The sequence below is a fragment of the Rhynchophorus ferrugineus genome, unplaced genomic scaffold (genome assembly GCF_030347505.1).
Source record: "Rhynchophorus ferrugineus isolate W39M unplaced genomic scaffold, kcgeb_rfMv2 rfM3, whole genome shotgun sequence".
In the NCBI taxonomy this organism is placed as follows: domain Eukaryota; kingdom Metazoa; phylum Arthropoda; class Insecta; order Coleoptera; family Curculionidae; genus Rhynchophorus; species Rhynchophorus ferrugineus.
The window spans coordinates 34,715,370-34,727,934 of record NW_027472582.1 but is presented as its reverse complement, the minus strand read 5'-3'; the positions used below and the strand labels follow the sequence as shown (position 1 = coordinate 34,727,934).

Here is a 12,565-nt window from a genome sequence, read left to right as displayed (position 1 = left end):
ATTAAAAATGTAAATTAAATTAAATAACTTATTTAAAAAATGTACCTTTGTGTCTAACCACAGCACTGTCATAAGCACTTTGAGCTTGTTCAAAAAAGCCTTGCTGTTCATACAAAATTGCCATAGCAGTCTCTTTGTAGTAAGCATTCTTCTGCCAAACACCTGCCCATAAATCTTCTTCGCACATTTGGTGATATAATTCTGCAAGTGTCTCTACTATTTCTGTCTAAAAGGTATTAAATAAATCAAAAACGACTATTATTGTTATAATATTCTAAAAATTATTATTAGATAATTGATATTATCTTAATCAAAAAATATCATAATTTTAATGTTTAAAAGATTTTATACCTCTGTAGGGTGATTTCTTTCTAATTCATAGCAGCTAATATGATTGTTAAATCCATTTTCAACACTAAGAACATGTTGCTCCAAAGTTAACGCCACCCGATGCCATAAATTGTGACCTTTTGCAAGATAATTCATCGTGGACGGTGTCATCAAGATTTGGGGCTTACATCTATAATATTATTATTTATTGATTATTTGACTAATGAATTATTAATTAACTAATAATAAATTAGATAACTAAATTAATAAGTACTTATATAAATAAATTTGTATGGTAAATACCTAGATATTGCTTCTATAAATGTATTCATTGCACTAGAATGATAATCTTTTTGTACAATATGAGTGCCTAATGTTACAAATGGCACTATTTCTTGAACAAGAGCAACCTGTTGTTCTTTTTCCAAAATACTCCATAACTTTGGAAATAAGTCCAGCCACAATTGCTCGGCCAGGCTGGAATCTACATGACATAACTGAGCGGTAGCAACAAGAAATTCTAATGTTGTTATGTGACGAGATTGCTAAATGAAAAAAAAAATGTTATATTTTTTATGTATTTTGTTAATTTTCTAATCTTTATAAGAATTTATAATAAATTTTGAAGCTAAATTTATTATAAAATAGTAGAATATTATTATAAAAGCAAACAAACTTCGTATACCTCAATGTATTCAAAATCTGCCTCAATCAATTTAATAATAGCATCTGAACGACTCATATGCTTAACTTCATGTTGTTCCACTTCCGTTTGAAAAAAATCTATATCTTCAACCTTAGGAAAATAAAAAATCACTATTATAGTAACAATAATCAAAAGCATTACTTTTATATGTTCAACTATGCTTATTATAAGTAATGATTTCTCGTAAAATAAGGTAAGTATATTGGTATTAAAAATAGGAATAAAATATTTAAAATTGAAATTGAAGTGTCAATATCACTTGATATTTAACTTATTGTAAACAATCGTAATTTTATTACAATAATAATAGTTTAGTTTTCTAATACTTTTAAAACATTAACATACCTTCTCAATTTTAACCTCGCACGGCTCTGATTTTATTTCATTGGGCTCTTTGTTAGCATTCTTAATAACCGATGTTATACTGGGCAAAATGCTACTTTTTTGGGACATTTTAATAGGAACAATTGGTTTAGTCGTAACCTTTAAAACAAAAAGTAATAATATAACTCTAGTGTTATAAAGCGACGATCAATATACCAGTAAGAGTTCAATGGCTTGTTTAATCCAATAATGCTCACCAATGGTTGACCAGTTTTGTGAAGATATAATATAAAGTAATCGATCATATAGTCGCTTTACCATAGTATCATCGCAAACCTATTAGAATACATAATATCATCATATCAAACAGGTTGTCATGAAAACTGGCTATTATTTTAATTATTGATAATGCCTAAATTACCTTAAAAAATTTAGCTCGAACGTTTGGTTGGCTACATCGTAGACCCGCCAAAAATGCTGGTTCCAATTTTGATGTTAACTCTGTGTTTTTTAAGCTATTATTATTGTAAATAAAATTAACTACTTCCAAAAACTGTGCAGATAGATCATTGTTATCAGAAAAACGTTTATCAATATTCTGCATAAGCTTTACTAATAATGATGATATTTCAAATAAAGTTGGAAACTGATGTTCATTATTGATGTGTTTTAACCAATCTTCCAACATTTTTGTAATAATTTTCATTATCTACAAAATTTGTTTTATTAAAAACAATATACAATTATCCAAAAACATACCTTAACATCTTGTGTTTTCTCAATAAGATTACCCAAAATAATGTTAATAAATTCATTTCTTAATTCACTTCCCATTATATTTATTCTTAAACTAACAAGATCTAAAGTAATGGTTAAAAGCTCACTGGTATTTTGGGTGAGATCCAAAGATGAAGACTGTAGATGTTCTTTAACCAAATTATGCAAAGCATGCATTAATGGTACTATTAGTGAATCAATGTATAGTACATTATTACTACAAACTGCTTTTAGTATCATAAGAGGCCCAAAAAGATCTAAAATATAAATAAATATGTATTTTAAATCTGGTTTAAATTTAATAACATCTTACCTAGTGACGAACTTTTATTATCATAATTATTTATACCCTCCAAAATAAACTTATTAATTTCAAAATATAAAATATCTAGTTCCTCTTCAATTTTATTAGCTTTTTCCAATGGAAACAAATTAAATAATTTAACAAATAGATTATTCATTAACATTACTACCTTGTTTTTAGTTGACACCAAGCAAGCCAAAAGGCCATCCTAAAACAAGATATTTTTGTAAAATATTTAGAATACTTATTTCTTACTAGTATAAATTAACATATTAAAAGTATACATATTTCACATACCTGTAATAATTTAAAACCCGCCAAAACTTGCTCAACTGGAAGAACAGCCAACAAAAATGTTAACAATTCTAATGAAGTATAAATATTTGCAAGATTTGGACTAGGCGTCTTAATCGAAATTAAAATTTCATCAAAAAATCCCAATTTTATATCAATTGGCTCTGACCATAGCTCTGGCTTAAGAGTATTTTTTAAAAGTTTTACACAACGCTTTGAGAGTAACTCAGAAGGGCTATTAGTTCCAGAGTTTGTTGTATTTTGTGGGTTTGTATCATTCACCTGAAACATATTTTTAGAATAGATACTCAAAATAACACTATTAAAAATTATTAACCTGACACGCTAGTCTTAATAAAAAATTAAAAACATTGTCTATTTGCTTCTTGTCAATATGCTCTTGACATCCCAATTCAATATTAACTACAGCAGGTATTGGAGTACCAGTACTTGAAATTAAAGACATTTTTTTACGAGCATGATCAATTGGATCATCTGCAGATCTACGTACTGGGAACTCTAATGAATCACTCTATAAAAAATAAGTCATTAATTACAATTACGAATATTATTAGTAGGCCTCACCTCCAACGCAGAACTGTCTTTAATTCCATATAATTCCCATTTAATGATAACCTCTACTAATTCTACAGCTAATTTTCTGTGTTCTAACGTTGCTGTAGGACTAAAGCCTAATCTTTTAATTGAATTAACCATATGTTGAACCAAGTCATGCCTAACTGGATAATATACCTTCAACACAAAAAAAATAAGCAAAAATATCTCAAAAACATGCTAGTATATATACTAGTAAAAGTACTTACTTTATAATGTTTTACAACTAATTGTAAGATATGAAAAAGCTGTTGCATAGAATGTCCCTCATCCATTAATATTTTCTTTGTCCAATGTGCAAGCATATCATAGCCTATTAAAATACATTAGTACAAATTAATACATTTACAGGTGACAACAATTTATTATATTTTGAGAAATATGCAAAACTGTTTTGTTGATAGTAAATAGCGTCATTGGTGCCATTGGTTTTGTGTAAATGTAAATATGTAAAATAAACTAATAATATACCTATTACAGCACAATATCATAGTATATCAAACACATTGAAACAACAAACCTTTATCCATTCTAAATGGCATCGACGGTGTAAGGATATCTAAGGCCTGACGCACAACATTTCGTGCTTCGACAGCATGGGCTTTTAATAAGGAAAGGAAAACCTGTAGAACAATTTTTCGATGTATAGCGAATTTATCTATTATATGGGATATAAGAAGGTGACCGTGATATCTAAAATTAATATACATAAATATAAAAAATCAATGAAACTATACCGTACTTACCTTGTAACAGGATCAACACAGTTTTCCACCAATAAACAAGGCCATGCAAATGTCATCAGTTTTCTCACTTTAAAACCTTGAGGTGCACTATTAGCATCATGATCATGAATATGAGAACTTGCTTGTTCAACAATCAAGCATGCAAATTGCAATAACGCAATACGAACACAATCCGCAGTTGGAACTGAATTATCGGAGTCTATAAGTTTACTAATAAACACAGAAACAACATTTTCACTATTGTCTTGGTATGGCATTGGCGGGCCACCAATTATTTTATTTGTTTCGCCTCTTTGAAAACTGACAGAAAAGCATGGAATTATTATGAGTTGTAAAATCTATAAAGAAACGATCAACTATTATAATCTAATAATAATAATACAATAAAATTTAAATCATCATGAAGATTGTCTATTACGTCTATTTTGATTTTATATGTCTTCCGACCTTTATTTATTATAAAATTTTGAAGAGAAAAAATCAATAATCAAATCATTGATATAATTAATTCTTCTTTTTAATAACATGTAATTACTAAAACTTTAAAAAGAGGAAAATCATACTTTGGCTTTTAACTCTTGGGACACCTCACTGGATAAAAACACCTCGACAAACCGAAAAAAAGCGGAACGTTTCCATTCAACAGTGTAATTCTGCGCAACGGTATTTTCCAGGAACTCCTTTAAAAACTAGAACATATTTATTATAGTGTTATAGATGACTTATAATTTAATCAAAGTATACTTGAAATTCAGGAATTAATTGATAAGTGGTAACCCGCAATAGCTGAAAGAGTAAATCAATGTTATGGGGATGATGACAGAAATAGTGTAACAAAATTTTAACAAGTAACTTTGGTTCCTTCCAATGAGTGTATTCCAACTGATCCACGTTTTTATGTCTTCTCTACAAAAAGTTATTAGAATATATATTTTTACATATTATAAAATTAACAAACCAAATAGGCATCATCACACCAAATTTCCCTCAAAGCTTCAACCAAATCTTGTTGTGTTGATAACCACTGATCGTCATATTTGATCAATAATGATATGATTCGGATACTTTGAAATTGAAGCTCATTTTTGTCAAGTGCAGTTATATTTACATTTACATAATTCGATCGAGCCATAATAATTAAACGTTTAACTAAAGATTTTTGAATGTATTCTCTAAAAATGAATTGTATTAGCTAGCTTTAATAATATATTTGGAAACATTTTACCTGAGAAGCTTTCCATCTTTGTGTTTCATAAGATATTCGAGATATCTACTAAATTGTTTATTTTTAATAAAAGTGTCATCTAAAAACAAGCTTAAACTATCTACTGGATATCGTAATAAGAAGTTCATCAAAATATCTCGAAACGGACTTGAAGCTTCTAAAAGCAAATATTTTTTATATAACAAAATAAAATGTAATAGTAATAAAAATATGAAAGAATAATTTCTTATTTTTAAAATGAAAATAAGGTTAATGTTAAACTTCAAAATATACCTATGGAAAATGCTTGTTCTGCTTGTAAAATCAACTGTGTAAGTTGATTTATAAATCTACTTGAAGCAGCTGGTGTATGATATAAAATAGTTATTATAGTAACGATTTTTTGTTTATCTTCAAATTTCTTAGTGGAATCGCTAGCTCCTACAACAATTTCTAAAAGTAATAATATTATGGTTATTATAAAACAAATAAGTTATTTATAAACCTGTTGTATTTTTGTATGTAGTAACTATATATTCCAAGAATTTTAACAATTGATCACAGTGATTATCATTAAGAATATATGGAAACAATTGCGTTAGATAAGCTAAAAGCTTAAGTTCATTTAGAGTAAGTGTATCACTATAATTATGGGATAAAAATGAACACTGTGTTACTTGAACTATAAAATCCTTTTTAATATTCGAGCCTGCAATAAATATCTTTATGCATTCAAATGCAGTCTCCTGTAACTTACTATTTGGTTGTTTGAGATTCTTGTACAGAACCTAAAATGTTATTGTTTGTGAATGATAATATTATAATAAAATTATATAGTATATATATTTCCCCTACCTGAAATATTTGTTCTTTTGTCTCTTCTAAGTAATAACAAGAAGCTAATACTTTCAAGGCGCTTTGTCTAAGAGGGACAAAATCGGTGACTGATTTATAACATGAAGCTGTGGCTAATTCGGAATCTTCCATATCACATAACGATAGTAAATCAGTAATAAAGAGATGGTGTTCTTCTTTTTCCAAATTAATAATAAATAAACGAGGTTGTAAAGTTAGACAAAAGGTATTTCCTAAATAGAAATAAATGTAATAACACAACACATACATAATTATAAAAACCCTACCATCCATTAAACCAATTTGAGCTACCGCAGCCAGGTGTTTTAACTGATGTTTCATCGGGGGAATCATATCAGCTAGCACATCTTTGAAAGGTTCCATAACATTTGTTACAGTTATATTTTGTTCTTTAGCAAGTAACTCTAAGCTGGCCATAGACTATATTATTATAAATACACATATATTAAAAATGTAATAATAACATATTTTTAAAAATGTACCTGTTCTCTAACCATTGTATGTGGACTAGTAATTTGTCGAATCAATTCATGAGAAACTTTCCTTAAAGCTTCTGCTTGTGATATTTTTGTTTCAATATCGGCATCTGAAAAAAGTATGTTTGATATAAACATTTAGAGAAAAAAATATTAGTCATAATGTTAAATGTTACCTGCTAATGATGTAGAAACTAATAGATTTAGCATTTTGTATAAGTTTTCTTTGGCCATATCAAGCGCTCCACTTGATACTTCCCCTGTTAGATCCATCATAACAAATAATAATGATTTCAGAAAAATAAGCATATGATCGTAAACCCACCTCAAAGAGCACTAAAAGTAAATTTATAAACAAAAATAAACGTTTAACAAATTAATCATTACCTTTTCAAAAAGAAAACGAATTGCCATGCAACCTCCCAATTTGGCATACCATGCTCGTTCATAACACAATTCACACATTTTTTCAGAAAGATATTCAATTAGAGGCAGACGACATGCCTTTTCCTTGCATCCCAGAAGTGTAGTAGCTGTATCTACCATTACCATCTATAATTAATAAATTTGATTAAAAAGTAAGTCAAATTAAAGAAACAATTTATTACATACCAATCCATATTTTCCTGGTTTGCATAATTCTTTTTCTTCATGACCCATAATAGAAGCTAAAGCATCAACCAGAACTAAAGGATCTAGTTCTGATTCATTATTATGCTTTGATACATATTGAAATGCTCCACACTGTTGAGCTACAGCTAATATTGTATAATGGCGGACGAGTGAAATAAAATTGTCCAATGCAGGTTGATTTATTTCCTTGATTGCTGTTGCAATAATTATACCTATAAATAACAAAAAGGTAAATGTTAAAAAATACAAATTCATATAAAATAACATATTGTAACAACTGAAATATTTGTTCTTTTGTCTCTTCTAAGTAATAACAAGTAGCTAATACTTTCAAAGCGCTTTGTCTAAGGGGGACAAAATTGGGGACCGATTTATAACATATTGTAACAATTGAAATATTTTACTTTGCAAACTGTACTTGTAACTGTACAAAACTGCACTTACCTTGCAATGCTATCTGATGTGATTGCCTGGCTCTTATATTTTCTGATTTATGTTTTTTGCTTTTAAGATCAGAAATAGAAATCCTATTCTGAAAATTAGGGTCTAAAAACGCATTAAGAAGTATCTGTTTATTTTCATTAGAATCTCTTGATGCGATTAGAATACACTTTACAATTTCCCATGCCTGTTTGTTGTAAAATGAATCACCATTACTTTGTCTAAGAAATTTAAATGAAGCTTGAATTATCTATGTAAAAAAATATCTATAAATTTAAATGCATTATATAAATATACTTTAAATATACTTTATCGACTGGGAGTTCAATACTATGACTTGAATTCTGGAATTCCGTAGATATTGATGGTGGCTTAAATTCATCAGACACATATTCCAATTTTTGCGGTTCAATAATAATTTTTCTATTTCCACCGCCAAATTTTCCAAGAACTTTAAAAGCTACGTGAGCAACCTTAAAAAAATTGTAACTATAAAATAAAAATTAATTTTACACTATTATTAATATACCTGGTCGTGTTTTCTTAAAATTCTCCACAAGGCCTGCATTAATTCAGCACGTACAGGTTGTATATGACCATATAGAAAGTCATGTTGTAAATTATCAACACATAATTCAAGGGTTCTCAAACCCTGACTTATAAGACCATGTGAACCATTTAAGGCAGATACCTAAATCATAATTAAATTGATTTATAAAGTAATATATTGGTAATATAAATTATGTTACCAAAGGGTCCATCAACATTGGCAAATAAGGTAACAATGAACTCAATCTAACTGGAACTGTTAAGCATAATTCTACAAATAAATCCTTCATATGCTGTTTATGCAATCCACTTTGTAGTCGATTTAAACCTTCCAATAAATTCGGTAGTAGAGGAAGGAATTCCTGTAATTTTTAAATATATTACATACTTTGACGGATTCTATACAAGATATATTCAAAAATCTATATAGGGTATGTTGAAAGCAATATTAAAGTAATAATAATTTACTTACTTGATAAAGAAGATCATGACTGCCTCCACCAATTGAACGAAATAATGCGCGTAAAAGCAAAAAATAGTTACAAGGATCAGAGGCCGTCATAGCTAATTCCATAGATCTATACAACAAAATAAGATACTGTCTTTTAAAATAATAATATCACCAGTTAATTTACCTATTTACGATTTGATGTAAATGTGGTCTTAGCATATTTTCATTTTCTTGAGGAAACAAAGTTACACTACCAAAGACTAACTTAAATAATCTCAAATAAAGCTGACTCCTATCTGAGTTTGTGCCCATCTCTTCCATTCTTTCAAGAAGATATTCCACTAAAACCGTGGCAAAAAGAGGACTTGTCGCTGGATTGGCAAGCAAAGTATTTGGAACTGTTTGCAAATTGGGATTCTATAAAAACATACCCTAATATGTTATTCAAAAAAAAACATTCTAATATAAATACATTATAAACCCTTTCAACCAAATAATCAATGGTAGTTGAAAATATCTCATGAAAAGTTTGATTATTCATCATAGAGAAAACGCCACTAAAATGTTCCAAAACCTCTTTCTCTTCTTTATTTTTGTTTTGATTCACCTATAAAAAAACAGTCAAATTATAGAAATTAAAATGTAATCACATACTCTTTGATGTGGAATAGTGCTTAGAGTTCCTATATTTAATGTATAAATATCAAGAGCCTTTAATGCCCACTTTACTAATCTAATGAACATTAATGTTTCATGTGGATAAAAATATTTTGTTTGAGCCAATGATTGTCCTGAAGCTGTTTTACAAGCTGAACAACCCCATGTAATAGTTTTTACACCACACACCTAAAAATTTAACTTAAAATATCTCTAAATGAATTTACTTTTAAATGTTACCAATGTTTTTACTAAGCTTCTATACTCAGCTACATTATAAGTATTATTTTGTTGTGTACTAAATTTGGATTTAGATTCTTTTTCAATATCTTGAGTAGAGGATGATAAATTATCTACATTTTCTTGAGGTTCTGCTTTAACATCAGAATTAACTTGTGGATTAGCTTGATTAAATTCTTGTTTTTTATTTCCAGAACGGCACATTAATATAGGAAGCTGTATTTTAGCAATAGTTTTAAATTTTAGAATAAACACTTCTAACATTTGCATAAGAAGATCTCGACCCTCATTGCTGAAATGAACTATAATTACTTAACAAACATACCTAATACTGAACTTCCGTTTACCTATTTTGATCTTCAGATTTAATTCTAATGCAATCAACTAAATTTAACAATAGTTTACATGACATTGTTTGTATTGTAGTAGCCAATGTATTATCATGTACATTCTTACTAAATAAATGTACTGCCCGAGTCAAATCCGAGAGAGGTAATTCTTGCCTAATATGATGTACTAAGTCTGCTAAAGTCGAGTATGCTAATGGTCGAAGAGATTCATGTGTAGTCCAACCACGACCAAGAAGTACATCTTCGTCAAAAAGCCTCTCCATATAAGGTATAAACACTATCAACATACATTAATCAAAATGAAAAATTATATTTTAAAGATTACTACTTACTAGTTCGCAAATCAGTAGCTAATATATGTCTAGCTGCTATAAGTAGTTCTCTACGCAAATGTGCCACTTCCATTGGACAAAGTGTTAGTAGACCTAGCATACCTTGAACCAACATTGTTGACTGAGTCTGCACCTAATATTACAAATGAAATAATTAAATACAATATAATTATGAATAGAATTTTTTATTGTAATATAATATTATTTTCTAAAAGCAAACTCAGAAAAATAATACTCACCACTTTCTGATATATCTTTATAATATATGCTAGAAAACTAAGAGTTTTTATTTGAGCGCCCATAAAATCAACAAAAATTTCCTTATTAAATGTTTTCATTTGTCTTTGTTCGACTGAAGGTTGCAACATTATTGTATTAATTATTAAGGGAATAAAATCGCTAACATCTTGATGAACATTTTGTTTATAGAGTTGATACATTAATACTACTATTATTGGCAAATCTTGAATAACTTTAAGTGATAGAACTGCTTTTGGTATAAGGTAATACTAAAACAATAATTTGGTATTAATGTGAGAATTATTTGACATTAATTTACATACTGATACAACTGATCCATCTTCACTACCTGTCTCAGTTTGAATTCCAGTTACTGTAAAAGTATTTTTTAAAAGCTCTTCAATATCAACATCAGTTAAATCCTTGACTTTTATCTGACGTTTTGGCTCAAAAATCTTAGGCATATGACTTGGCAAATTAGAGTAAATTGATTTAACAAACTGAAGAAATCTTGAAAAAAAAATAATTACACCATAAGAATATAATCAATAAGTTTCGTACCGTTGGATTTCGGGACTAAATGGGGGTTTGTAATATTTATGAAGTTCAATAATAATTTTTAGGCATACTAAAACATTTTCCTCATTGTCAACTTCCAAAAGTTTCAACATTAATCTCAATATTGGTTTAACATATGGACGTAACTGATCATTGGTAGGTAAACGATATAATATTTCCAAGATTAATTTTCTCACCTAAAATATCAAACATTTTTGTATGAAAATATAACAAATTTTCTATGATTAACATACTCTTATACTTACTTGTTGTATGTTGTATTCTGCAATAAAATTAGGCTTTTCTTCTTCTAAGATTTTCAAAAAAGTCTTTATAGAATGGTTCAAAAAAGTAGAATAATGAGCAGAATTAAGTATTGTCTAAAACACACTAGTTGAAGTTGATATTTAGTAATAATACATAACTACCTCAAAATTCTTGCTAATCTCTTGTATAGCCTTTAATTTTAAGACATCTCGACATTTGGGGTTACTTAGTGTTACAATATATGACATAAATTGATTCATTTGTGTTGTATGGGAATCTATAGTAACCCCCATACTTGTCGATGGTTGAGCTTGCATCTTGTCAACCCTTTATATATATATATATATATATATTATATATTATTACATGCTAATCTAAAATAAAACAAATATAATTAAAACAAAATAACATTTAAAATATAGTATGAAATATTTATATTTTATGCAGTACCTATCAATGCAAGAAAAATACAGAAAAACTATAATTAACTAGAGTATACTAAATACTTCAAATTAAATTTAAAAAACAGTGTATTATGTGCAACGTAAAAAACTTATAATTTTTTAGAATTTCTGATATTATGAGATATAAGTTTTAATCAATCAAAAGTATTAAGTGTTTTAAAACGAATAGAAATACCATTCCTTAGTTGAATAAATGAAATGGTAACATAACCTTACAGAAACATTTTGAAAAATTAGGTATAAATTAAATTTGTTCAATTATAATATATATGTATAAATACAGATTGAAATACCTTTAAGTAAAATAGTTTTCATAAAAACATAAACGTTATACCAGTGCCACAGATAAATATAAATGAAAACAAGTTTCTTCTATACCCAAAGCAGATTTTCCTACTATTATACTTTTTATCTTTGATAACTTATGGTAGACAATATCTATTGCAGACATTTCCTCAAAATATTTAATTTTCGTATAACCTATCCATACCACAAAATATTGAGAATATTTTGTATTTTGTGATCCATACAATCTATAAAATTCAATTCTTAAAAGCTTATCACCAATTACACCAAATAATAGTATTACTAGTTGCCTAAAATACTATTATACTAATAAAGTCAATTAATTTTATTTTGTACTGTTTGAAATTTTAATTTACTCGTTAATACTTTTTTCTATGGTTAATACCAGACAACACGAAAATTAGAATAGCCGCACAAAAATATCT

At 28.0% G+C, this 12,565-nt stretch overlaps 1 protein-coding gene across 1 annotated transcript in view; it reads right to left on the bottom strand.

Moving 5' to 3' along the window:
* The window catches only part of LOC143193271 (transcription-associated protein 1), a 19,172-nt gene extending 6,607 nt beyond the window's left edge, over positions 1-12,565 (bottom strand). Inside the window, exons 1-45 of the mRNA XM_076399358.1 lie at positions 12,424-12,565; positions 12,128-12,367; positions 11,532-11,744; positions 11,370-11,483; positions 11,107-11,300; positions 10,869-11,055; positions 10,545-10,814; positions 10,306-10,438; positions 9,971-10,250; positions 9,624-9,915; positions 9,381-9,572; positions 9,199-9,333; positions 8,911-9,143; positions 8,748-8,853; positions 8,476-8,637; positions 8,256-8,417; positions 8,035-8,199; positions 7,730-7,976; positions 7,265-7,497; positions 7,040-7,204; positions 6,829-6,988; positions 6,659-6,762; positions 6,443-6,596; positions 6,156-6,388; positions 5,806-6,088; positions 5,595-5,753; positions 5,322-5,478; positions 5,055-5,268; positions 4,841-5,002; positions 4,660-4,785; positions 4,097-4,434; positions 3,871-4,043; positions 3,560-3,663; positions 3,321-3,488; positions 3,073-3,267; positions 2,739-3,017; positions 2,451-2,649; positions 2,120-2,394; positions 1,782-2,069; positions 1,577-1,696; positions 1,382-1,519; positions 1,016-1,126; positions 634-875; positions 352-520; positions 46-226 (exon numbers count right to left, since the gene is read on the bottom strand). Of these exons, the coding sequence (XP_076255473.1) occupies positions 46-226; positions 352-520; positions 634-875; positions 1,016-1,126; positions 1,382-1,519; positions 1,577-1,696; positions 1,782-2,069; positions 2,120-2,394; positions 2,451-2,649; positions 2,739-3,017; positions 3,073-3,267; positions 3,321-3,488; positions 3,560-3,663; positions 3,871-4,043; positions 4,097-4,434; positions 4,660-4,785; positions 4,841-5,002; positions 5,055-5,268; positions 5,322-5,478; positions 5,595-5,753; positions 5,806-6,088; positions 6,156-6,388; positions 6,443-6,596; positions 6,659-6,762; positions 6,829-6,988; positions 7,040-7,204; positions 7,265-7,497; positions 7,730-7,976; positions 8,035-8,199; positions 8,256-8,417; positions 8,476-8,637; positions 8,748-8,853; positions 8,911-9,143; positions 9,199-9,333; positions 9,381-9,572; positions 9,624-9,915; positions 9,971-10,250; positions 10,306-10,438; positions 10,545-10,814; positions 10,869-11,055; positions 11,107-11,300; positions 11,370-11,483; positions 11,532-11,687 (8,158 nt within the window). The 5' untranslated portion in view covers positions 11,688-11,744; positions 12,128-12,367; positions 12,424-12,565. The remainder of the gene's footprint in view (positions 1-45; positions 227-351; positions 521-633; positions 876-1,015; positions 1,127-1,381; positions 1,520-1,576; positions 1,697-1,781; positions 2,070-2,119; positions 2,395-2,450; positions 2,650-2,738; positions 3,018-3,072; positions 3,268-3,320; positions 3,489-3,559; positions 3,664-3,870; positions 4,044-4,096; positions 4,435-4,659; positions 4,786-4,840; positions 5,003-5,054; positions 5,269-5,321; positions 5,479-5,594; positions 5,754-5,805; positions 6,089-6,155; positions 6,389-6,442; positions 6,597-6,658; positions 6,763-6,828; positions 6,989-7,039; positions 7,205-7,264; positions 7,498-7,729; positions 7,977-8,034; positions 8,200-8,255; positions 8,418-8,475; positions 8,638-8,747; positions 8,854-8,910; positions 9,144-9,198; positions 9,334-9,380; positions 9,573-9,623; positions 9,916-9,970; positions 10,251-10,305; positions 10,439-10,544; positions 10,815-10,868; positions 11,056-11,106; positions 11,301-11,369; positions 11,484-11,531; positions 11,745-12,127; positions 12,368-12,423) is intronic.